Source organism: Adelges cooleyi, unplaced genomic scaffold, assembly GCF_023614345.1.
Source record: "Adelges cooleyi isolate 19-005CV unplaced genomic scaffold, UGA_ACOO_1.1 ACOO_flye_CR_arks_rails_tigmint_CR_PRNA_7, whole genome shotgun sequence".
In the NCBI taxonomy this organism is placed as follows: domain Eukaryota; kingdom Metazoa; phylum Arthropoda; class Insecta; order Hemiptera; family Adelgidae; genus Adelges; species Adelges cooleyi.
In genome coordinates this window covers 210,295-237,516 of record NW_026096404.1, presented here as the reverse complement: position 1 = coordinate 237,516, position 27,222 = coordinate 210,295, and the positions used below count along the sequence as shown (strand labels likewise).

The 27,222-nt window shown below is 33.2% G+C and overlaps 1 protein-coding gene and 1 long non-coding RNA gene across 3 annotated transcripts; one reads left to right on the top strand and one right to left on the bottom strand.

Annotated features, from left to right (window-relative positions):
• LOC126845165 (probable G-protein coupled receptor Mth-like 9) lies at positions 1-20,272 on the top strand. The gene is made up of 8 exons (XM_050583752.1): positions 1-201; positions 9,139-9,489; positions 9,901-10,400; positions 11,569-12,051; positions 15,484-15,562; positions 16,492-16,679; positions 17,048-17,201; positions 18,313-20,272. The coding sequence occupies exons 2-8, from the start codon at positions 9,227-9,229 to the stop codon at positions 18,719-18,721; spliced, it is 2,076 nt and encodes a 691-aa protein (XP_050439709.1). The 5' UTR covers positions 1-201; positions 9,139-9,226; the 3' UTR covers positions 18,722-20,272.
• Positions 12,879-27,222, bottom strand: LOC126845166 (uncharacterized). Of its 2 annotated transcripts, XR_007686730.1 has the most exons (5): positions 27,104-27,222; positions 25,221-25,375; positions 23,667-23,745; positions 23,037-23,190; positions 12,879-17,206 (listed from the first exon to the last, which is right to left on the bottom strand). It is a non-coding gene; the product is annotated as an uncharacterized LOC126845166 (long non-coding RNA). The 2 variants fall into 2 exon arrangements; XR_007686729.1 differs by lacking the exon at positions 12,879-17,206 and having other exon boundaries at positions 21,530-23,190.

The window sequence follows — 27,222 nt, the reverse complement described above, 5'->3', positions numbered from 1 at the left end:
CCGTACAAGTGTGTGCCGTGCTAACGCCTATAGTAATATTATGTACAGATAGGAATAATTATTTTCTTACCGTCAAATCTTACTCGAGCGTTTACTCGTGTGTAGTGGCCATTTTAGCGTCGACCAGACTCCAATGGAGCAGCTGTAAACATGATCAAAGCACCCGGGGATATTAAAGAAACGTCGGTGTACACTTAACAGGTAAATTTATATTACTATTATCAACCAATATTCTAAAATCATATTAAAAAGTCTCAAGCGGTTTCGTTTTTCGATAATTTTGGCAAACAATTTTTAAAATTAAATTCAAACTTGGCGTTTAAGCGATTTTCTTTAAGCTAAAGGTTAGTCGTCGAATGATTTAAAAAAAAAAAATACCAAAATCGTAGCAAAAACAAGTTAAAAACTTAATTTTGGAACCATGAGAGATTTTTTTGTTAAATCTTTTTTCGCTTTAACAAGTTGACATAACCAAAGCTTGTTGTAGAATTAATTTTTATCGATTATTGCCTATATATTTTTACTCCTAAACAGATAGCCCAACTCATACCCTTGACGTGATCGCCTTGGTATTTTTTTTTTTTTTACCGTTCAATTATTATAAAAGTGTGTTTTTTAAGATGAGCGTGTGATAAATAAATAATAAGCGTGTGAATCGAGGTTGCTCGATTCAAATATAATATTATTATTTTCATTATAAAACCCGAGTGCTTTCTCTAGAAACTCTCGGTTAGGTATTACAACACTTAATAAGTGTATTTTCTAAGGAATTTATTTCAAGGAAACTTAAATCGAAATTGTTCCGACCAAAAGTAGTTTGGACTACTTTACTTGTAGCTCTTTTTTTTTTTGGAAAAGGTAAATGTAAAATATAATCACATCTCTGAGTTGATTGATTCAAAATATAACGCTCAATTACCAAAACATGTTAGTAAATAATCGAAATTGGCTCTTTTCCATCCAACGTCAAAACGAATGGCTCGAGACCACGGTAAATTAATACAATAATAACCTGAAGATACAAAAAAAAAAAAAAAAAAATACAAACAAGATGTATAAGACCTTAGCTCGAGTAGAAATGAATGAAAAATTAAAACCAGTTTTCACAATGTTCTTATCACATTACTAGATCAATTTTACTCATGAGCGACGAGCTGATGTTTTATTATGTTATTAACACGGTTGACATGTGCGGGCTCGACTTCACAATAAAAACTATACCCTGTATGTAATTTACTTGCTGCTCAAAAACGAGTACAGTTCTGTAAATGATTACTGTCTCATTTTTGAAATCCTACAAGTGGCTGTTGAATCGTTCGGTCAAAAATCGATTACCTCCGTATAGTTGCTAAGTACACTCATTAATGTGTACCAATAAACTACCTGTTAAATATTTGAACAACAAACGATGGATATTGTGAAAATATGTTTTTGGTCATTAACCATTTTATTGTACCTGCAACGAGTGTTTGAATTTGATGTTTGTGACTAGGTAAATATTTTTTCGGTGACCAAACCAACCTCTTGTGCCGTTTCGCTTTTATGTTAAATAATTACATGAAATAATAAGTGAAGAAAAATATTAATGGCCGTGAATGGACAAGTTTTGCAGGTATAAAATGCAGAATACCCTTTTTGAAATTATTACCCAGAAAAAAAATTTGCATAACAATAATTATTATTATTTAACGAAATGCAAGTGGACGGAAATGTGTTTTCATCGACAACTGTACTTGGGAATTTGATTTTTTTTTTTATTTATTCCGTGCACAAATAAGCTAAGATAAATAAATTTTTTAAAAAAAATGTGAAATATAAATTATGACTAGGCGTAATGTGTTTTATGTAACGTCCAAAGCGAAATGCATTGTAAACAGAACACCAGCCGGATTTTTTTTTTTTGTTGTTGTTTAATAATTTCACGTAGAGATCTCTCTACTCGATTACCAAGTGGGTGACATGTGGATTATCCGGTGCTATCGTTGTATTTACAACGAGGCCTTCGTTAATTTAATATCATAATATATTATTGTGTATTTTTTTTTGGATAAAAAACCGGGTAAGCGCAGATCAATTAAGATGTCTAGAATATTTTCCAAAGGAAATAACAATTAGCCTTGAGGTTATTTTTAAAAATCATAATCGCGAAATGCACGTGTAAGGCTTGGTAATTTTTATTTAAATATATATATATATCAACGGGCAAAGCCCCAAAACATGAGTTCTTTAAACCGACAGATTTTGAGTGCAATTTATATGCATACTATGGCATAGGCCTATTACTGGCAGAACTATATTGGACAATTGAATATCTTCATGTGCATTCTCTTTGAGGCTGTAAACATACAATACGGAATACCACCCGGTTATAATATATAATAATAGTAGTCTGAGTATGGTGAATAGAATGTATTATGATATTATTATGCTTATTGCATATATGATAGCCCTTGACAGTTGGTAGAAGCTACACAAGTGTCAGCCCAATTTTAACTGGGGTTAATGACAATGTTGTCAAATTCCCACGGACTAGCTGCTGTCTTACGTTGTCGGGTCAAATAAATAATAATATCTACAATACTATTTTAATTATTATTGAAGGTGCACGGTTGTCGTTTAAGAAAATGAGACGGCTCGGAGGAGACGGTACGACCTTTCTTTTTCGATTAACAATCGGTAATTGAAAATAATTGCTTGGATCATTATTTGATTTATGTGATATGTCATTTAATTTCAATCTGGATGCACATCCAAAGTCCAAATCGTTCTGATCTGGCCCAGCTAACACCAGGGTGGTACGTTGGCTCATTTTGATAAACTTAAAGAGATATTCAGCCGGTTTCACCAACTATTGTGAAATACACTCTTAACACAATTTTGGTTAACAATTCATTTAAATTTAACATCTGGTTAAATTAAATAAGTTTCACCATAACATTATTATTGTTAAATTCTATTTGTCAAGTTTACAAAACGTTAGTTGGGTTACCAAAGCGGTTACCTCGATTCCAACGTTCTCATTGGTTATTATTATATGTGATAACTGATAAAAATTTGTATTATTTGATTTGTTATTATTTGACACTTTATTTTACTTTCTTTTAACGTTTCGGTTTATGTAAATAATTTATAAATAATTATTTAACACATTGTTTAGATAGTCTATACCTTTCTAAAAATAATTTGTCATCAAGGTCATTAAAATATTTTTTTCTATTTTAAAAGCCTAAAAAAAGTAGATAGTGATAAGAACTATTTCCATTGTCATACTCAGGACAGGCCAAACATAATAATATTATCTAAATTACAAAATACATTAAATTATGTTGTTTGACCCTATAATGCAAGTCTGTGCCATTCCGTTTTACCTAACCTAAATAAAATAACTTCTGCTTACCTAATGAAGGGTTATCAAAGTTGGCATTTCTATTGTTCCCTAAACACTCAATATAAAGAAATTCCTCATCAAATGTGTAATTCGTTATTATATATTACTAATATACTCAGTCAACAAAAATGATTAAACTATTTCTGAACTATAATAAATATAAATAATATATATATATAAGTATTACAATACATTTTAACATGCTGATTAACTTTTTAACAAGCCGATTTCGGGTGATTAATTTAACAATCGTTTTAACAATGTGTTAAGGCTAACAATTTTCGAGGAAACCTAGTTTTCACTAACTAGTTGTTAAATATAATTAACAATACGTTAAATTCTTAACAAATGTTGGTGAAACCGGCTGATAATATATTGTTTACTATTTGAAACTATAAATACACACAATATTAGTAATCAAACGTCGATTCCAATATTTTACTCTCTGTCTGTTCCTACACTGTATAGTGGTCTACGTCTCATGTTTTGTTGTTACTTGTTTTCCAAGGTGTACGATATAGGATTTATACTATACTCAAAAAACATATTTTTCAAATGATATCCAACTAGTGTATAAGTTATACTATAATTTTGTGTTTTGTAAAAACCACATTCTTGTGATTTCGTATAAGAAGTAAAATGAAACAACAGCTATTGCCGAAGGTTAAATTAATGTGTTTTTTAAAAATATATGCATAATAAATTTAAAAAAAAATAATAATGAAATATCACATTGATACACGGTAATAACTTCATAACAAAACACCTACTTTAGCAACAACTTTTGGTACTAAGAATAATTAAGTACACTGGTATATGGGTAACCCATCGAACGAACCTTGGCGTGTACCTATACTTATTTGTGTGCTCATAATGATAATAACACTACATAAAGGAACATCCTAAAAGAACGTGTGCCGCGCACAATAAAAAATGCAACTCTATGCTATACTCCCACGCATTATGCTGTTGACTAAAAAACGTTTACATACTTAACAACCGTAATCTGTTGAAACGCGCTGACTCGTGTGATCTAGTGGGGCCATGTGTTTCATAAAAATAAAAAAAAACCATAGACATCTAAATAAAAATAATTTTTTTGTCAAATTGCATACCGTTGTTTGTGCTGCAATGACCGGCTATCGTTTTTTTCATAATTTGTCGACAAGGGTTGAGATTTTCAGTGCACCTGTCTACCCGTCTGATAGATACACTCTTTGAAATTAAATCTAAATAAAAAACGGTTAAAATGTCACTTACAGAGTTTACATTGGGTCAAAGTCCTTGTAACGGTATTCGATCTCAAAGCACTTAGGTCCATTTAAATCGTTATAAGTGTTTTATGGGATTTCCTAGTGCTGCATAATATTTCTTTTGTGAATGTCTTAAAAAAATGTGAAAAATAATTCATCAGGTCAAATCATAATAGGTTTATAATTTTCAAGCCGTTTTTACAGTTCATATAGTTTTATTGCTTTAAACATATCAACCTAGTATTTTTCTCTAGCATTTACAGTTAGCAAAATAACATAACGCATAGGTCATATTTATAGACCATAATTATTTTTTTGAAATAAAAAAACATGGTCTTAACTTAAACGAAACAAAAGATTTATAAAGAGGACTTTTTACAAAATCTTAATGCAAAGGTTAAACTGTGATGTGTAATTATTAGTTGAGTAATAATTAGGACTTTATTTTTTTTTTTGGTGTTAATTTATTTTTTTGGACTGTCAGCATCGTTGACAGCAATTAAAGATTTTTTTTCATCTTAAGACAATGCGTTTTACTTGACCCATAGTAGTTTTAGAGCCAAAACATATTTGATAAAATCGAAAGATAACAATATTTTGGAGACAATGTCCTATACGATTTTGAAAACAATGTCGTGAAAAAAAGTTAAAGATCCAACGTAAACCTTACAGCTGATATCTTATTCAAATGTCTCTTATCAGGACAGTCATTATCAGCTGATCTTTATCACTATTATCTTATCGGCAGCTGTTATCATATATATAAGTACATATCTTCTATCTTATCACTGATCTAATAGGACCTGGCTCCACAAATATATATTTATATATAATAAACTAGATTGCTAATTGTAAGCGTATGTGCCGCCATTAAGATAATTGAAGTTACCATTTTCGCCATCTTTGCGGGAATTAGAACCTTATCACATATCAATAACTGTTATCACTTTTTATAACAATTACAAGTTAAGTTGGTAGATTATTTTATACACACATAAACCCCACAAAAATCGCTTACGTCGACTTCAATTCTTATCACTAGTTAGCAATATAGTTTATTATATATATATATATCTGTGTTTTTAAGATACTGTTATCACTGATTTCTTATCACTAGTATTTACTGAACGGTATTTTTATTTCTTCCAACTGGGCAAAACCGACTTTAGTCATTGTGTTTGCGTCGCATGGAAAACGCTGGAAAATCGGGTAACATTGTTTAATCACACCCGTTCCAATGGGTAATGTATTATAATATTTCAAGCTATTGAAAACGACGAGGGTCCGGACATCGCGTCCAAACGGCTCGCCGTTTATCGGTGAAATTTGACTCGGATTTTGTCTGTCAAACGTTTACGGATTGCACGCCATTGTTCGCACAACACACGGCCGTGCAAATTAATGGTTGTATTCAGTTAGCACAAAACAGCAATGGAACAGAAGAAGAAAGAGACGGCGACTTAGTGGAGAACGCTGTTAAGGCGCGCGCTGTTTGTTATTCCGCGGCAGCTCGTCCGAAAAGCACACATGTCAAATAAATTACACTGAAAACTATATATAAATATATATACATAAATATATATCTCCAAGTACACGCACGACCGTGAATTTGACGGTTACACTCGAATGAGGCGCGTGCATTTCATCCTAGGCCAATAATAATTAACCTATGCAAACCAGAAACACGAAACTGTAACACGACAGCTTGCCCCGAACTTCGATAATGATGCTATATCACAACCATAAGCGAATGCTTAGTGAAATCTTGTTCTTTTGGGTTTTTTTTTATAAATAAACTTGGACATTTTATTCACATTCCATCGACGCCGAAATTAGCCAAATCTATACAAAAGTAATAAGAGACTGCTGATAAGAGACGACTGATAAGAGATTAATGAAACTAGAGATTAACTGAAGGTACAATTTTCCGCCATCTTTGTGACATTTAGATTCTTATCAGATATTGTTAACTGTTATCACTACTTATTAACAATTATGCAGTTTTTGATCTAATGATTGGTTTGCAGAAATTGTCGATGCTTTTGTATTGTTGGCCTTTCTCTTAATCCTGGTTATTAATTGCTTTCCTGATCTCCCATTAAATTGCAATCGTGGCCTTCCACTGCGATTTCTGCATTCTAACTAATATCAATCAAGATTACTACTAGCCCACCCTGTCTGAGAATATTCCCTAAATCATTAACTCAATTTTGGAAAATTCCGGCAAGAGATTTTCGCATCACAAATATAAAACTAATGAAGACGTACGTGGTGTAAGAAGTTTTATATTGCTTAGCGCGAATCAAAGTAAATATAAGTGGTAATAACACGGGTTTTTAGAATGTAGCACATAAATCGTAGTCACGACTTCGGTTTATATCCTATTGGATATTGTGTCATTCCAAAATGTAATTGAGTTCACTAGCCATACCTTAGAGGTAAACAACAATTCCCTTGCTGCCTGAACATCACACTGAAGGTGTGTGAAATAACTTTTGAGAACCCTCCAATTCACGGTTCAGTAGGCTACAGGGCAATCATATCATATATAAACAAGCTAAATGGCTTGTAGTAAATTTGTATTACAGCAGTGATGAGTCATAGTTCTTATTTATTATTTTTATTCATCTGGTTTTTGTGAAAATAAATTAATTCGCCGTTTGATTCTCATTCGATAGTACGGTATCGAGTAAATCGGGTTGTCCGATCAAGTTAGCAAACATTTTCCATCGGTATTATTGGCTCCATTCCAATGTGCAGTGCCACTACGTTTTTATGACATTATTTTTACACAAAATTGCAAAATTATTAATTACTCTTGGTAAATATTACAAACGATAATTGGAATTTATTATTATTATTTTTTTCATTAATCCCTAAAACCAAACTATTAGTTAGACAGTATTTTAATTGCGATCGATTCTGGGTTTTAAACTTGTTTACATTCAATTAAAACAAACTCTCATTGATTAAAATATCACATTATTTTCGCACAAAATATGCACTTGTTTAGTATTGTGCTGATGTCTTAAAACTTTTTACAGATACTTCTCAAGACCTCGGAAACCAGCGTAGCTATTGTGCTGGAGATACTCTCTAATATGTTAAACATAATTAAATGACATTTAACCCGGCTCCGCTATTTTAATGTCCATTTCGCTGTTTTGTTGCAACTAATACTTAATACAGATGACCGGTTTTTAGTTGTCCAGTAAAGATAGGCAGCTGTTATAAGGCCGTTGATCCTTCGAATATTCCTGTCAGCTCGCGAAATTTTACTAACCCGTTCACCGGAATACCTGTCAAGTGTATTGATTTATTGTTATTTCGTTATTAATAAAATCAAGGATGTTTGGATTGGGAATAAATCTAACCAAGCAAACTTAACGGCGAACAAGATACTTGCCGCCGTGTCGTTAAGAAAAAGATTTATGATTATTATTATCAAAGCTACACACGTTGTGGTGAAAATTACAAATTTATTTAATCTGGCAAGCTCGAAAACAACAACGAGGATAGCTAATGAACGATCGTTTGCATATGTTGTAGTTGAGATAATTAAGTGAAATTATGGGCTATACGTTGATATTATAATATTATATTTTAACTACCAAATAAAAAAATGATTTAGAGGACTTTTTGGTTGTTACATTGAATAATAATCGTAAGCATGCATATTATACTGTGTGTTGTATATAACACTAATGAGCGGTATTATAAGTAACATAATACCGTTACAAATAGTAAATGATACGTAGCAAAACGGTATTCGTGTCCCTAGTTATATAATTTAACAAGGTTAGATATTAACGCTGAACACATTAATAAGCCTCGAGTTCAGTTTAATACAATTTAAATGTCTAACATAATTAGTTATGTTATTGTATTAGCTTATTCATTTTCCATTTAACTGCTCTATAATAAAAATCAAACAAGTCTTTTTTTTATTTTTTGTAAAATTATCTCAATTTTAGTTTGACCATAATTGTTCAAAAAGTAACTTAATAATAAATTATTATTTTACGCATGGCCGTTCTCACTAGTTAAGTTTAAAATTAAGTATATAATACTAAACTATAGAATAAACTACATTTAATTAGCGAAGACAGCAGCCATTGGATGTTTAAACCAGTCATGTAATTTAATATAATAATTTTCTTTTGAAATTTAAATAATATTAACTCAAAAGTATTGAAGTAATTGAAGGAGTAAAACAACTTCACACCAGTTTTTCTATAATTCGTTTGTAGTTTGGTTTTGTAATAAACATCTATCACCAGTATGGTGCCAATGAATAAACTGCTTGTACTAAACACTTCTTATATATGATCATTAATTTACATGTTGCTGGAGATCTTTTAAATTTCTGTTTCAAGTTTTATGCTGTCAAGTGTTTTTACCGCTAGATCCTTCAACCATGTTCGCTCTACTAATAACTAGCTAAATTTACTAGGCTTTGACAAACTGTATGATAAATTTAAATGATTGTTTGTCTAGGATTTAGCTGCACCCGGTGGTCTTTGCGGTTACCATGCAGTTGACCGCAGATTTCCTTGTACTTGGCAACTGCTCTTAAGCCGGCGTGATGGCGAGGACTTACGTGACCACAGTGTGGATCGTGGCGTGGACTTTGTCGTTGACGATGTGCAGCGTTGACGACAAAGTAACCAAATGCTGTCCAAGAGATATGATACTAAGAGCCGACTTGGCCACGTGTACGGGATACGATACTGAAGCGCAGAGTGCAAGAGAATCGTATGAATGGTCATCGGACACAGACAGCGGCATGACCACCGGAAGTCCGGAAGAAGAGCTGTCACTGTCCATACTGAACAACACCGTGCCGTGGTAAGTAGTGAACCAATTACTAAGATCTACTAAATCGAACAGCAGACTTGAGACTAAATCGAAATGGGATGTTTCAAAATAGATGGTGTCTCAAAAAAGAATGCTGGGGTTTCAAACGGCTGTAGGTTGTGAAGTATTGGACCCACAGCGCTCTGGTAGGGCTTGAATGAAAGAAGGAGTTGTCAAGTTTCGAATGACGCCAACTTAACAAACTGAACAATGAAGGCTGGCGACACAAACGGGAACACGGAGAGACATCTAGTGGCAGTCATTTGAAACTTGACAACTCCTCCTTTCATTCAAGCCCTACCAGAGAGCTGTAGGTCCAATACTTCACAACCTAGGAACCCCACCATTTTTTTTTTTGAGACACTCTGTATTTATGTTGAATTTCCAACGTTTGGTTCACAGGTGGATCCCAGGCAACATGGATTTTTTAAAAGCCGACAACTTTTCCCAAGTCGTGATTCCGGATTCCGGGCTGTTCGATTCGGAAGGCCGATTGCCTTGCGATATAAATGATCGAGAAGTGAGGCCTTTGGACAATGACGTCTCGCTGCTGGACAACGGACAGCTGGTAGTATTCTGGCAGGGCAACAAGATAGTATTCGCATCGTCCGAGTACTGCGTCGACCGTGTGTCTTTGATGGATAACTTTACCCTTCCCCCGACCACTGGCAACGGTGACAAGAAGAAGAAACCGGTCAGGAGGGCTGCGACTATCTCCGGATGGGCGCTTTACAGTTACGTTGCGCTGTTGTGTCAGACGTGTTCCAAGACAATGTGCGTGCCGAAATGCTGTGGCAAAGGATTGGTACTTGAATACAAAAAGCACGCTATTTCGGGATGCCGGAGAACCAACACTACCGCGACGGTGCACTTAAAAGACGTCAACGGTTCCGTATTGAATAGTGAGTTGGAATCACAGAGTAGAAATCACTGTACTCAAATACAAGAATGCTATAATGGATGAGTGGAGTGACTAGGGAGGATAGAATAAGAAATTAATACACAAGAGGCAGTCTAGGTGTTGCATCAATTGTGGGGAAAATGAGAGAGAATAGGTTGAGATGGTTCGGTCATATCAGGTGAAGAGATGAGGCAGAAGCAGTGAGAGATGTTATGAAGATGAACGTAGAGGGTAAAAGAGGAAAAGAAACACCAATATTATCACAGATTAGATAAAACCAGATAGTGCACTATGTAATGTAATTGCTAAAAAAGTAAATAAACCAATACCCAACTCAACTCAGAGTAGCCACTGGCAGGGGAAAAATGATTCTGAGAACTTATGTATGTGGTCACACTGATCTCAAGAGGCATCGAGCTGTCGTTAAATGTTGAAGTGTACCACCTGGTTTTTATCAAATCTGTTTAGCTAATCCGAATTTTTAGTTTTACCTTTTAAATTATAAGTTTTACCGAAAAATTTTTCCTAAAAAAGTTGTTAGTTTTGATAAGAAAATTTGTTTGGTTAACAAAAAATACATGGTTTCTATTTTAAAAAAAACATGTTTTTTAACGTAAGTCGGCCATTTTTAATTTTGGACCAAATTTTTTTTTAACGTCCCTCTTTGTATACTAAAAGTCTCTAATAAACATTTTTGTATTGGATTAGTATATTTGGAGAAAAATCGATTAGTACTTTAAAACGGGACAGCCTGTACAATATAAGTTATATTTTCTTTTAACATTCTTTGTTTTCCCTCACCTCCTTACCACCTGCCAGGCTTTGACCAACAAAAGGCTCGTGTTATTTAACTTGCTCTCTTCTCTTAAAATTCAGCATCCCTTTACCGTTAATTTAACACCCGTTTCGTTCCTATAATTTTTGCAATTCTTTCCTTTCCAAAAGAGCTCTGGCTTCTCGATTTAATTGAAGTTTTAAGTTTATACCAATGTCAACGCACTCTCTGATTGTTTTTGTTTGTTTTTTCGTATTTTATATTGTCGCTTAAAATCATATTATTACTAATAACATTTACATTTTACTTATTATCACTGTCTAATATTGTTGAGCCAATGTTTTTTTTATTGATAAAGGCTATTTAGAAGAAAAAAAACATTCTTTGTTCGCAGGTTCAGATTTTTACTTTTCACCGATGAGGCCACCCGATTGTGAAAACAGAGGATCTTATTTACTGAACAACCCGGACAATTCGAAGCATACCGACTACCGTGTACTGCCGGACGGCCGGGTGCAGGTGCAGAACGGCCTCGAGTACATCGAACGGGACGAGTATTGCGTGGACGTGGTCATGGTGGACGGCAAGCCGTTCTCGGAGAGCATTCTGGCCTGCCGGTTGCAGGGAGGCGCCAGTGCGTCCGGTGCCGCCGCGCCGCTGGAGTTCCGCGAAATCTTGTACGGCACGTATTTCGTGGTCGGCGCCATGTTCCTGGCCGCCACGCTTCTCATCTACGCCGTGCTGCCCGAGCTCCGGGTCACCGTCCACTCGGGCAACCTGATAGCGCACACTGTCTGCCTGTTCGTGTCGTACACCACGTTGGCCGCGACCACGCTGACCACTCAACTGTTCAACAAATACGCCTGCGTGATTGCCGGTAAGGTTGGGTTTTATTTATCATTTTTGGTTAGGTTAGGTTAGGTTTGGTATTTATCATTTTTGGTTAGGTTAGGTTAGGTGGTTTATTTATCATTTTTGGTTAGGTTAGGTTAAATTATGTTTTTTGCCATGGATATATCTTATGGCTGGGAGTGATTCTAAAAATGTCGTCATGTTAAGTGTCAAAGTGTTGAATTCATTATCATTACGTCATGGAGGAGAATTATGGGCGGTCGTTCTGGAAATAAAGTTTACAGTATCCACACTGCATGCAGATACATCTAGTTGCAGGATATATAAGGATATGAGGATGTATAAGAATATATTAGGATATAAGGATATAAGGATATATTAGGATATATGCAGAGTGATCCACTTATCGTGAACCACTCAATATCTCATTGGGTTTAATAAGAAATTAAAATATTCTTTTCATATTGTTGTTACATAAGGTGATCTCAATTTTTCACAACATTTTCTATTTTTATCTACCTCCCACTTGAATTTTAAATGGTAACGTATATATTTTGTTAATTTTTTTAATTGAGAATAATGTACTAACAATTTTGACTGGTCGATAACCAGTTTCGGATTACTACTTTTGAAGTCAATGAAGTTTTAAGTTTAGGGCAGGAAGAAAGGTGGAATGTATTTTTATTTTTATCTGCGCGCATTTCCCAACCGCACTTACCCTGCCATCCTCTAACTTAAAACCTCTTAAGTTTTAAAAGTTGCTATCAAAAAACTAAGTTGGGAGGGGGGCAAAAGCAAAAAAAATTGTGAAAAGTTGAGATTACATTGTATAAAAACAACATAAAAAAAAAATTGTATTTCTTATTAAATCCTATGAGATATTGAGTGGTTCACGATAAGTGGATCACTCTGTATATATAAGATTCGATTAAATATAAATAGATTATGATTAGGATTATGGAGGGTCATTCTGAAAACATAGTTAAGAGCATTCACACTTCGTGCAGATACATCAAGTTTCAGGATATAACGACATATGTAAGGATAGCCAAATGAATTTGCTAGGTAGGCACTTACATACTGGCGAACCACGGAAATTGATTTATGAGAAATATTGATAAATGTTTTGCCAGTAAGTCGATTAAGGCCAGATATTATAAAACCTATAAAAACGTTTGGCCAGAACATATAATTAAGACTATACTATTATCATTTATCGCAAGAAGATTATATTTTATCGGAAATAATCACAAAATTATCAGGATACATCCGTGTATTGATGTATGTGTATAGAGTGTGAATACTTTTTCTAATAACTAATAGCATCAAACCATCTAGAAAAATCCTTCATCATGCATGCTAATTATAAACGGATAAAGAATTCTCGAAAAGCGCACTGTATTTACTTACTTTAAAGATACTCTGATGAATAATATTATAATAAAGATGTCGACCGTTCAGTGTATTGATTTAAATTCAATTTGGTACCATACGGAAAAGCCATCAGTGTTTATTAATCGAAACACGAATAAACTTATTTAGAGCTTGTAATACTTCTTAGTTGTACGTTTTAAATTCAGAAAGAGCCATCAAAACTTTTTAATGGATGATTTTTTTTTTTCTTCGGGTTTATGAAGCTTAGTGTTTACATTTAACTTACTAAAGTAATTTACATAAAAGTGTCAGCGGGGTAAAATATTCTGCATAATATTATTATTGTTGTAGACCAGTCGAAATATCTTGATTTCCTTTTCAATTAAAAGTTGTAATTTTCAAATATAAAAGATAATCGTGTTTTAAATGTGATTTGCATAAACTAATGGAATTGGGGGAAAAAAATCAGAATTTATAAATCTAAATATCTCTAGGAAATATTACTACGACTCGTGGGACACCCCGTACCTGATTTCTATAAATGATTACCTATGTAAAGAAAGAATAAATATACAACAATGGGAATAATACTTTACATTTACAATTAAAATTAAACGTTCTATATAGTATACTATTAGTCATTACATATGATTACATGTTGTGGTATGAGCGAGTTTGCTTCACGTGAAATCGCCGCAGTTGATCAGATATTGAAATACTATTATTAACAATCAATAGGTGTTATTATACCTATGTGCATTGGTTCGAGACGCCAATAACCGTCGGTCGATAGCAGTTGTATAAAATTAACTATTTGTAATAATTTAGCCGTTCATTACGGGTTGTCCTTGGACGGCAAAAAGAAGCAACACAAAAACAATAGGCCGTTTTAAATATATAATAATAGTGATAGTATAAAAAAGAGGCCTTAGTGTTTCAAATGACGGTCAATTATTGTAAAACGTGAGTTTGGCATTTTTTTATTTTTTTTATATATTTTATTATATCATTTAAAATAGTTTGTTTTACAATATGTTTTATTGAGTTTGGTCTTATGGCAGTGTCGTGGGGGCCAACGGTTAGGTTTGCCATCGCTGCAAAACACTGTATCATAGACAATCTGCTCCTGTAATTAATACTTTGACATTATTTACAATGCAGTAGTGCAATTAAATGGCACAACTCCACGAATTTCTCAATCTTATTTCTATCTCTCGGTGCAAACCGGTTGGGTATCTCGACGAAGGACAACGCCTTGAACGCCGTTCACTGGGTGATATATGCAAAATATATATTATAATCGGCTTTGGATATCATTTGAAAAACAATCATATCGAGATCACAAAGCTTAGGTACTTCAAATATGCCACTACGCTAATATCGAGTTCTAACATAAAGAATATTCTTCGAAGCCTATCTACAATACATATTTTCAATAACGTTCGAACTCTAAGTTTTCGAAATTAAGTTATAGCTTAACAGCGTTGTATCCAATTTTGGCATCTTAAATCACTCCACGTGGTCGCTATGTTAGTGTTGGCTCTGGTCGTCCAAAACGATTAACGACTATTTAGACTTGGAAGCTGTTTGACGTCTCTAATTACTTTGTTTTCTATGAAGTTTATAATTAAAACCACGACGGATAACCTCGAGTTCGTTTTGGCTTTTCGTGCCAAATTTAGGTGACATTTGTTTCAAAAATGTATATTAATAATAATAATAATAATATATTGTTATTACGGTTTAATCTTTTTGACAGAATGCGTTTTAAACAGAAACAAATAAATCATAATCAACAACAATTAATAGAACACTGTGATAAAAATTATAATCATATAAATCTGCCAACAAAGCACAAGGTGTCAGCACACTAAATTGATATATTAACCATAGACTTTTTTTGAAATAATTTGGCTCGAAAGAACGACTGGAAATCTCAAAATAACATGTTTGACTTTTCTTATAGCTACTAAATTAGTGTTTTGGTAGAGCGCATCTCTATTGTACGTTAACCAGGAAAAAAATAATTAAATAATGTTAACTGGCTCATAAAAAAATATTAAATTGCTTTTGTCTTTTTTAGCTTTCGTCATTCAATTTTCATTTTTGGCCGCATTCTTTTGGCTTAACGTCATGTGCGCGGACATTGCTTGGACATTCAGGTTTGTTATTTTATTGTTATTATTATCATCGTCGTATCAAGTATATTCATATCCATTGATTGACAACGTTACAAAGCTAATATTTACATTATTTTTTAATAACCACAAAAATTGTTGATATAAATTATTGATAGTAGGTACGGTGTTCAAACTGGGTTTGGACTTGTAAAAACAAAACGCAATCAAAACATTTTAAAGATAACTTACCTTAGGGGAAGCCAGTCTGCCAAGTTAGAAGAAATAAATACCATTCAATATATATTACAGGCTAAAAACAACTAGATAGTGCACTCTAAAACAAATTAAAATATTGAAAACAAAATTTAATAACCTCAGTTCAGTGTGAACAAAAAATGAAACATATAATCCTTCTCTTCCACAGTTTGGTCAAAGAAACGGTATCAAACATCTGCAATGTTATCACCTACAACCTTCGTTATCACTTGTTATCAGTATTTTTTATCAGTTTACTTTATTATTGTAAGCAGTGTGTACAATATTTTCGGCACCATAATTTGGTCATTTTGCAATAAGTTTAAACCAATGAAAAACCGTTATTTGAATTTGTATTGTTTTATTTAATCTGTGTTGATAAGATATCGGTGATAACAATATCTTGATAAAAACAACAATATTTTATGATAAGGGTTAAAAACCTATTTTATGATTTACAGTGCTATAACCGCTTAACATCGAAGACTTTTTTTATTCTTTTGTGCGGACATAACGGTTTTAGCCCTTTTGTTTACTTCAGTATTGCACGCAAGCTAGTATCTTATGTATATAGCTTTTATTTGTACAAGTTCAAACCCAGTTAAGCTGGTTTGTTTTCGCTATAACAAACAGTGTGTGTACATTTTCGCTCGGTAACGTTTTCAATCACTGTTTATAATATAAAATTTACCTATAATATGTGTTCGGTTTTCTAGCGGGTTCAGACTGTTGTCTTACTCCAACAAGATCGAGAACGAGAAAAAGAAGTACATGATTTATTCTGTGTACGCTTGGGGTAGTAGCATTATCATATCAGTCTTGACCGCTGTGGCCGAGTTTACCGACTTCCTTGTCAGCCCAGAGTACAAACCGAATTTCGGTCAAAGAGACTGTTGGTTCGCCAGTAAGTACAATAACTCATCTTTAGAAACACTGTGTGACGGTACATTGAATTTTATTTTATTATCTATTGAAATACTACACTTTTTCAAAACAATTCACAAACCGTACAATGCACAACTATACCTACCAAACGCCAGTTAAAATTTTATGGACACTTATAACTACTTTATATCATTCATTGCAGCTATCCAAATATTTACCGTATACTCTTTTTCGATTTCTATCTAAATCAGTCACTTCAAACACAAGTTATGTTTTTTATTATATATTCAATTTATTCATATCCGTCACGATTCCAATTATTGTTTGCACACACATGGACAAAAATACAAATTATGTTAAATAACAATCAGTCACTTGTGGTTTCAGATAAACTGTCGGTCGGCTTGTTCTTCTATGCTCCTATTGGAATTCTCCTGTTGACCAATTTCATATTGTTCATGTTCACTGCGTTGAGAATAGTTTTCATCCGCAGGGTCACATCAAAAGTGTTGAATCGACAAACCAACCAAAACAATACTAGGTAAACTGTTTATAATAATTTTAGTATATTTACATTTTATTATTTTAGGGCAGGCGAGTAAACGATTATTTAATAATAAACATTTTTAATTTTCTATTGCGATACAAGATAACAAAGGAATATACCGTAGATACAAGGTCATATAAAAGCAAATAAATTGTGGAAAAGTCCGTAACCACACTATACAAATAAAATGATACGGTTATATGTATATTATATTAGAAACGCTTGCACGAAATAGATATCAGCGAACCCGCGATTTACAGTGTTGTACGTTTATTTGCCCATCCGAACGCCTTAAGTAGACACAATGGTTCAATAATATTCGTAAGTCCGTTTCCCACTAAACCATGCCACAAGCAAGTGTCAACATATTTTTGAAGTACAAATAAAACTAATTTTTGAAGTTGTAATATAACCTAACGGCCACATTTCCGGGGACTATCGCCATGTTTACAAAGATGCACGTTTGCTTACATTATATCCCAATGCTGTGAACATCTGTCGTTGTTCAATAATGTGGCAACTTCGATCCTCAATCGACTCGGCTTACTTGATAATAATGAGTTGACTTATTATGATTTGAACATATTTTTTTTGGAAAAAACTATCATAAACCTTAGGTACAAAAAAAATCTTAAATGTATTGCATTAATACGAGCTACAGCGGTACAAAAAAAAGTTAAGTATCCACGCTTCATGCAGATACATCAATATTTATATATGCCCTGTAATCTAGTATTTTAAATATCTTATCTCTGATCTATTATCTCTAATCCACTATCACAATTAATTCACCTCCATAATCCTCCATAATTTCTTAATACTCATCCATAATCCTCTTCCATGAGATTCCTCTACACTCCTCCTCCATAATGCCTCCAATATTCTTCTCTATAATCCTCCATCGTCACTCCATGATCCTCCTCCGAAATTCCTTAATACTCCTCCATGATCCATAATGACGTTAGCACTGTGACACTTACATGTCGCTCGAAACGGACAAATTTTCAGAATGACCCCCAGCCATAAGACATATCCATGTCTTCACATCCTTGTCAATGAAATAATATTATGTGAAATAATAATTTAAAATGTATTTTGTCGTCAGGTTGGCACTATACGCGAAGCTGTTCTGCTTGATGGGCGTCACGTTCGTGTTCGAGGTGATCTCGTGGGCCGTGCAGGGCCCGGCCTACTATTGGTACGTGACAGACGCGCTGAACTCGCTCCGCGGCGTGTTCGTGTTCTTCATATTCTGTTGGAAACGTTCGGTGCTCGACCTGCTGTTGGCCCGCGTCCCCGACCGTGTTCGCACCCGCCTGGTCCGCCTGTTCGGCATTCGCGATTCGCGGCGGCATCCGAGCTTCTCGTCCGTGTACCAGTTTCCGGCGGCCACCAGGACCCGCAGCAGTTCGGCGTCCGCCCAGCAGATCACTTCGGGAAGCTCGTTCCAGCTGTCGCAGTTCGGCAGCTCCGCCTCGATGGCCAGGAAGGCCAATTCCCGGCACAAACCGTAGGCCCGAACCGGGCGGCACAGCCTGTCTCCCGTTTGCCTGGGTTAACAATCCTATCTCTCATAGTATGAACATACAAAGTAGAATCTGTCGATTTTACTTGAATATTTGATCGGGTAGAGTGCAAAAAAAAAAAGGACAAACATATTTTCGTGTAAAAAAAACACTTATAATGTTAAAATTAAAATGTATTAGCTTATCGAGTGTTTTATGTGAAATTATAAATGAGGTGCCTAGAACTCGAGAGGTGCAATAGATGGCATTTCATTGATTTCAAAAAAATCAAGCACAGAGTTTATATTTGCTACCAGATCGCAGCAAATGATAAATAGTTAATCTTTTTACAATTTGTAGTTAACCTGTGCACTGAACTCAGATTTTGTAAAAATGTCACTCTTGTGTTCTAGGCGCCTCAAACAAAAGAAGCTAAAAACGTGGCTATTCCTATAGAGGTAATACTATTGTAAATATATTTTCACCACAATAAATTTCAAACAACTCAGTTAATTTGGTGATAATATTTTAAACAATATTAATTAACGATTAAATATCTCAACGGAAAACCCTATAAGGTGTAATGTTTCTATGTTATATATTTTTGCCTAGCTTGTATCCAATTGAAGAACCGAGCCAGTTGCCCTGATATTAGGTTGCTTTATCTTAATATTGTTACAGATAATTACAATAATAGCGATCTCAACCGACTGCCGACACTGCTATAGTACTAAAAATATTATTTATATTTATACATAAAAACAGTTACTATATTTTATGTTGCTTAATATGAGAAGAAACCAAAAATTGTTGTCTCAATAAGTTTTACAGTTAATCGTTCAAACGAAATAAATGTAAATTAGATTTTAAATAATATATTTAACGATTTAGTCTCACCAATAGACCAATGTCAGCTTTATAGAAACTATAATTACGTGGTTTGTACAAATTATTAAGTAGCTACCTAATTAGAAATCAAGAAAGATACTTTTTTTTATTACAAATAAGTTGAAGGCTTGAATAGATTACACTATATGTACAATTGCTATCAAACAAACATGCACTGTATGATATGTACACATATATTTTGCCTGTAAATTATATAAGATTATATTACAATATAAATAATTATTTATTAATTAAGACTGTAGATATACTAAGTTGTTCCAGTACTATTATATTAATAGTATATGTATGTATCACTTAAAACACTGTAATTTTTTTTTTTAAATAACAATTACTCTTGTGTAATGTATATTTACAAAACACGAGACTTGTATGTTGCCTTTGGATTTCAGTTTAATGCTTCTGTATAGCTACCGTGTCGAGCAAGACGACCACAAGCCATTGTAAGCTTTAAAATTATAGCCTATATTTTATATATCTATATAAAAATCTATTTATATTAGTATGTTAGTATGACAAATAGTAATTACCATTTAAGTATATTCGAATTATATGTGTAGTCAACACATTTCGATGTTGTAAATTATGAAAATTTCAATAACCTATATCGTTTACCAACTATATGTATATTTATATTATATTTTGACTGAATTACAAAAATTGATTAGCTTTTGCTTTAAGACAATTTCTGTCCTAAATTTATCTCTGACAATTATTCGGTGCAATGATTTGACTTAAACATCTATGCTTTGGTACTAAGTGTCACAGTGCTGACGTCATTATGGATTATGGAGGTGGAGTATGGAGCAGTATTATGGAGGAATTATGGCAGAGTATTAAGGAATTATGGAGTAGGATTATGGAGGGATTATGGAAGATTATGAAGGAGTATTTAAGAATTACGGAGGAGTATGGTAAAGGATTATGTAGGTGAATTAATAGAGATAGTGGACAAGTGTAAATAGATTAGAGATACTAGATTGCAGGAAATATCTATGTATTGACGTATCTGCATGAAGTGTGGATACTCATAACCTTTTTTACCGCTGGAGCTCGTATGAATGCAATAAATTTAAGATATGTTTTGTACTTAAGCTACTTGTCTTAAAGTCGGCCAACTTTTAAACTTCTATCAAATTATCGCCCATAACCTAACCAGAGTTCAGAATTTAACTGACTAGCCTAATATCTTTGTTTATATTGTAATTTATAAGCGACATCGAAATATTTTGGGTGTATGAAAATTACGTACATCACTGTAAATCACGTGTTTACTAAAATCTTTTTCGTGCAAGCATTTCTAATCAATATATAAAATATAAAAAGAGATTGTGTGTTTGGTAAACGCTCACTTTTCTCCAAAATCACTCACCCCCGCGTCTTTTTTAATCTAGAGCAACTATTAGTGAACCGTTACATAGGAAGTAATGGAGTCATTAATCCCATCGCACCCTGTCAACAGTTTTCGATAATCCGTAGTTTATAGGGGTTTTAATATAGAACAACTAATCTTGCACTGTCACATAGAACTCGATGAAGACTACCTACCAACCCAGAAATGTTATGTCATCGCATTCGCAATCTGACCTTTGGGAAACGGTATCTTATAAAACAACTGCGTAACTACCAATTTGGAAGGCAGCAGAGAGAGACTCGATAATAAACTATAGGCCAATTTCTAAAATTAGTGCGATTCCTAAATTATTCGGTAATTGAATGGAAACTAAATCATCAAATAAGTTAAAATGTGATTTTGATGACAACCAACACGGTTTTCGCAAGTCCAAGTCTTTAAATACTAATCTGAATGTTTATTTTCCCCATTTAGTAGAGTCAGTATCTCATGGTTATCAAGTTGATGCAATCTACACAGACATTAGGAAAGCGTTCGATAGATCGGTAGAGCTCGGTAGATCATAGTATGTTAATAAATACGTTTTAGATTAGGTTTTAGAGGTACCTTGATCCATGATTTTCGTCTTATCTTGCCGGCCGTACTCGATATGTTAAAATCCGAAATACTATTTCCAACCCCATAACGATAACCACACGTTTTGTCCAAGGAGGTCACTTATCAACTATTTAATTTTTGATTTTTATTAACGATGTTAAAAATACTTTTACCGATTGCAAATGTTTGCTATTTGCAAATGATTTAAAGATTTATTTGACCATAAAAAGGGTTGAAGACTGCTATAAATTGCAGCAGGATCTTGATAGGTTTACCCTTTGGTGCTTAGAAAATGGTCTACCAATAAATACATCTAAATGTTCACAAATAACTTTTCATCGTAAAAATACGCCTATAAAATTCCAATAAAGTCTGGGAAATTCAAACGTTGCAGTTGTAAATAATATTCGTGATCTAGGAATTACTTTATCTTTAGATTTAACTTTCAAGCAGCATATCGAAGGTATTTGTGGTAAAGCATTAAGGAACTTAGGTTTTATTAACCGGAATTGTTCCAATATGTCCCCGTTATATTTAAAAGTCCTACATTGTTCGTTATTACGATCATCGTTAGAGTTTGGCTCAGTAATATGGAATATTGTACAAACAGGCTTGATGAACAAACTAGAAAAAGTTCAAAGACGATTCTTACGAATGGTGGCCTTTAAATTTAATATGTCCGATCAGCCAATAAATGAAGTCGAAAAGCATTGCAACCTGACTTCTTTAAAGCCCAGGCGAGCATATTTTTATATTTTATAATGAACACTAAATAATAAATAGCGTCACAGCCCAAAACCCCACTCCCACCACCAATTTTAAAAAAATTCGTAGCTCCTAGATGATTTAACACAGAGAAACCATTCTTTCACTGTTAGATAGGACTCGATAAGGACTACCAAACCCCATATCAACCCCACTAATTTGAAAGAATGAGTGTTCGCAATAAGAGTAAGACTATCAGTAAGAATTTCGTACTTGAAATACGAAAATTGCAATAATAATCAATAGCAACCCGAATTTGTTTCTGGTTGCTATTCGTGACACGGGATAATGTTCAAGCTGTTTACTCGGCTGATAAAAATGGGGAACCAGATTATTATTATCACTTTTACCTATTTATTCACACGGGCAACGCCCGGGTCAGGACAGCTGGTATAATATATAACCGTATTATTTTATTTGGATAGTAAGGTTACGGGGTTTTCTACAATTTATTGGATTTTATCTTGTGGCATTGTATGCAAGGAATATTCCTATTTCATCATATAATGTTATCGTTTACTTGCCTTCCCTAAAATATAATATTCTAGAAATACTTTAAGTTTTGTTTATCGATAGCAAACTTAAATGCACGAGCTTTTGTAAGAAACAAAATACTTAAATGTTCGTTTTTCAAATGGATTTCTTTTAAAAACCCAATCCGTAAAGTTACCGCTTTAGATTTAGTGTACTTTTATAACTTACCTAGTATTGTTTTGGTTGGTTTGTCGATTTAACATTTTTGACGTGTCCTTGCGAATAAAAACTATTCTTAACGCGGCGAACATGAACAATATGAGATAGGTCAACATGAGACTTCCAATAGGAGCAAAGAAGAACAAGCCTTTCGACATATTATCTGCAACCACAAGTGATTGATTATTTAATATATTTTTTATTATGTGTACGTGAACAACCGTATGAACCGTGATGGATATGAATAAATTTAACAAATAAAAACTTATGTTTGAAGTGACTGAGTTAGATAGAAATTGAAAAATAGTATACGGTAAATACTTGGAGAGCTAAACTAGTATAAGTAGTCATGAGTGTCCATAATTAATTAAACAGATGGACTAAAACTGATAACAAGTAGTTAATTGTTGGTGATAACATTACGGATGTTTATTACCGTGTGGTCAAACACTGTAGAAAAGAAGGATTATATTTTTAATCTTTTGGTCACACTGAACTGAGATAATTTAATTTTTTTTACATTTTTCAATTTTTTTAGAGTGCACTGTCTAGTTTTATTTAATCCGTGATACATTGAACGGTATATTTTTCTAATATTAGTCGTTATGTATTTATTATAATAATAATAAAATAACAAACCTGAATGTCCAAGCAATGTCCGCGCACATGACGTTAAGCCAAAAGAATGAGGCCAAAATTGAAAATTGAATGACGAAATCTAAAAAAAGACAAATGCAATTTGATATTTTTTTATTAGCCAGTCACGTTCAAATCGGTACTCGAACATTAATCAATTATTGTTTTCTCGGTTAACGTAAAATAGAGATGCGCTGAACCAAAACACAAATTTAGTGGCCGTAAGAAAAGTCAAACATGTTATTTTGAAATTTCCAGCGGTTCTTTATGGGATTGTTCACATACCATAACCTTCACAAATCATTTAAATTATTTTTGTTAACCATAAGTTTTTTAGTAGTTTTTTAATATTTAGCCATAATCGATTTATTGGCAAAACTCACTTGGTTAGTTATTTTGAATCAATTTTACCAGTTATTCAAGTTCTCGGCAGAGAAATTAAATTACAATTAGTTTGATCGACATACGCGGACCAAACGGAGCAGAACTAATCGATTTTATGAGTTCCCATCTCGGCCTCCGACTACAAACCCCATCCCAATCCCCATATCAATAACATATCTCTAATATCTTATCTCTGTCACAGTTGAATTCATCATTGTTCGCACACCCCGACTAAACACTCGAAGAAAGTTGTCTAGGTTAATTTACGCGCTTCCAAATGTGAGTTGTCACAGTTCTAAGTTTAAATATAGTTCGAGAACCCTATTGAATTTCAACACTATTTCGGTTTCACCGAAAACGACAAAAATATATTTTGCTCGTTAGTTATTAGAAAAAGTATCAACACTTCATGCAGATACATTAATACATGGATATGTCATGATAATTATATGATTATTTCCGATCTATAGTCTCCTTGCGATATAATATGACGGTAGTATAGTCTTAATTATATGTTCTGGCCACATGTTTTTTAGTAGTCTTGTAAAATCCGGCCTTAATCGATTTACTGGCAACATTTATCAATATTTAATATTTCTCAAAAATCAAGTTCACCAGTAACTGCCTACATAAACAAATTCATTTGACTATCGTTATACATTCTGTAACTTGATGTATCTGCATCAAGTGTGGATACTCATAACTTTATTTTCAGCCATAAGACATATCCATGTCAAAAAACCTAACCTAGCCTAACCTAACTCCATAATCCATTTTTTTTTTAATCTGATTATATATATATCCTGCAACTAGATGTACCTGCATGCAGTGTGGATGGTACTCTAAACTTTATTTTCTAAATGACTCTCCATAATCCTACTCCATAATCTATATATATTTAATCTAATCTTATATATATATCCTTATATACCCTACCATATCCTTATATATTCTGCAACTAGATGTATCTGCATGAAGTGTAAATGCTCTAAACTTTGTTTTCAGAATAAACCTCCATAATCCTCCTCCATGACGTAACGATAATGAATTCAACACTTTGACACTTAACATGACAACATTTTTAGAATGACCCTCAGCCGTAAGACATTTCCATGGCGAAAAACCTAATTTAACCTAACCTAACCAAAAATGATAAATAAAACCCAACCTTACCGGCAATCACGCAGGCGTATTTGTTGGACAGTTGAGTGGTAATCGGTATAATACACGGTAATCGGTACGCTTCGAATTGTCCGGGTTGTTCAGTAAATAAGATCCTCTGTTTTCACAATCGGGTGGCCTCATCGGTGAAAAGTAAAAATCTGAACCTGCGAACAAAGAATGTTTTTTTTCTAAATAGCCTTTATCAATACAAATTATTTGGCTCAACAATATTAGACAGTGATAATAAGTAAAATGTAAATGTTATTAGTAATAATATGATTTTAAGCGACAATATAAAATACGAAAAAACAAAACAAAAACAATCAGAGAGTGCGTTGACATTGGTATAAACTTAAAACTTCAATTAAATCGAGTAGCCAGAGCTCTTTTAGAAAGGAAATAATTGCAAAAATTATAGGAACGAAACGGGTGTGTATTAAATTAACGGTAAAAGGAGGCTAAATGTTAAGAGAAGCGAGCAAGTTAAATAAAAAAAGCCTTTTGTTGGTCAAAGTCAGATAGGTGGTAAGGAGGTGAGGGAAAACAAAGAATGTTAAATGAAAATATAATTTATATTATACAGGGTGTCTCATTTTAAAAATTTTCTCCAAAAATACTAATCCAATCAAAAAGTTGTTTGTTAGAGACTTTTAGTATACAAAGGGGGTCGTTAAAAAAAAATTTGGTCTAAAATTAAAAATGCCCGACTTAAGTTAAAAAAAATGTATTTTTTTAAATAGAAACCATGTGTTTTTTGTTAACCAAACAAATTTCCTTATTAAAACTAACAACTTTTTTAGGAAAAATTTTTCGGTAAAACTCATAATTTAAATGGTAAAACCAAAAATTTGTAAATTAAGTCACTTTAGCTATTTTTAGTTTTGTTATTTTATATTGATGCATATGGTAACCGTGTCATATGTAGTAACCTTGGTATGTGTGGTTATCTTTATCTTTTTTTTTTTGGTTTTTGTCTTTGTCTTTAACATTATCATTAGTACTACCATTATATTATCATTATCTTAATCGTTATCCTTTTTTGTGTGTATCACAAAGACAAAAACCATGGTTACCACACATACCACGGTAACCTCAACAGCGATAAATAAAAAACTAAACCTATGAATAAAGAATTATTTTACAACTTTTTTTTTTTATATTCTACATAATATTCACAGAACCTATAAAAAATAGTTTGAACAATTGTAACTATGTTTTAAGTATAAGACTTAAGTATTTTTTCTGTGTAACATTAATGCTACATATGCGTGACATAATCAGTTACATGTATTTAGTTACAACAAATATTTATGAAAATTTAATGAACACAAATAGGGCATTATTTAGTATGGAAAATTTATATAACAGGGTTAGTTTTTATTTAAACACATATACGTTATGCATTTGCTGCAGTTCACATATTAAGTGAAACCTTTGCAATTTTGAAAACGACACCTCTGTCTACTTTTACACCGAACTGGCCAATGTTTTTTACTTAAAGCAGTTGCTTATTTCGGTAAAAATTTAACTTATATTTTGTCGTTTTGGCATAGCTTCCTACCTAGCAAATATACAGCACACGTATATAGGGGCATAGTAGGATAACTATAGCAGGAAAAAAAATTCAACTGCAAGATCTCCAGCAACATTATCCAGCGAAATTATTATACTCAATTACATGACTGGTTTAAACATCCAATGGGTTGTCTGCTGGGAACATTGGCGTGATTAAAATATAAGCATTCGGTTTGGCATATCACCAAATGGTTATGATAATTCACACAAAAAAGTCATTCCAAAATGTTTGTGCTTTTGTTAACCCGTCCTTTAGCCTTTGTACAAAATGTTAAATCGAATTTTAAATACATAATATACGAATTTTCGTTACTTACTTTTTAAATACATTTCCCATTTTCAAATTAGCAATTTACGAAAATCACCACCTTTAACTTGTGTCTTTTTGAGCGCACTGGTTATTAAAATTTAAGAAATAAAACATTCGTTGGCAGTA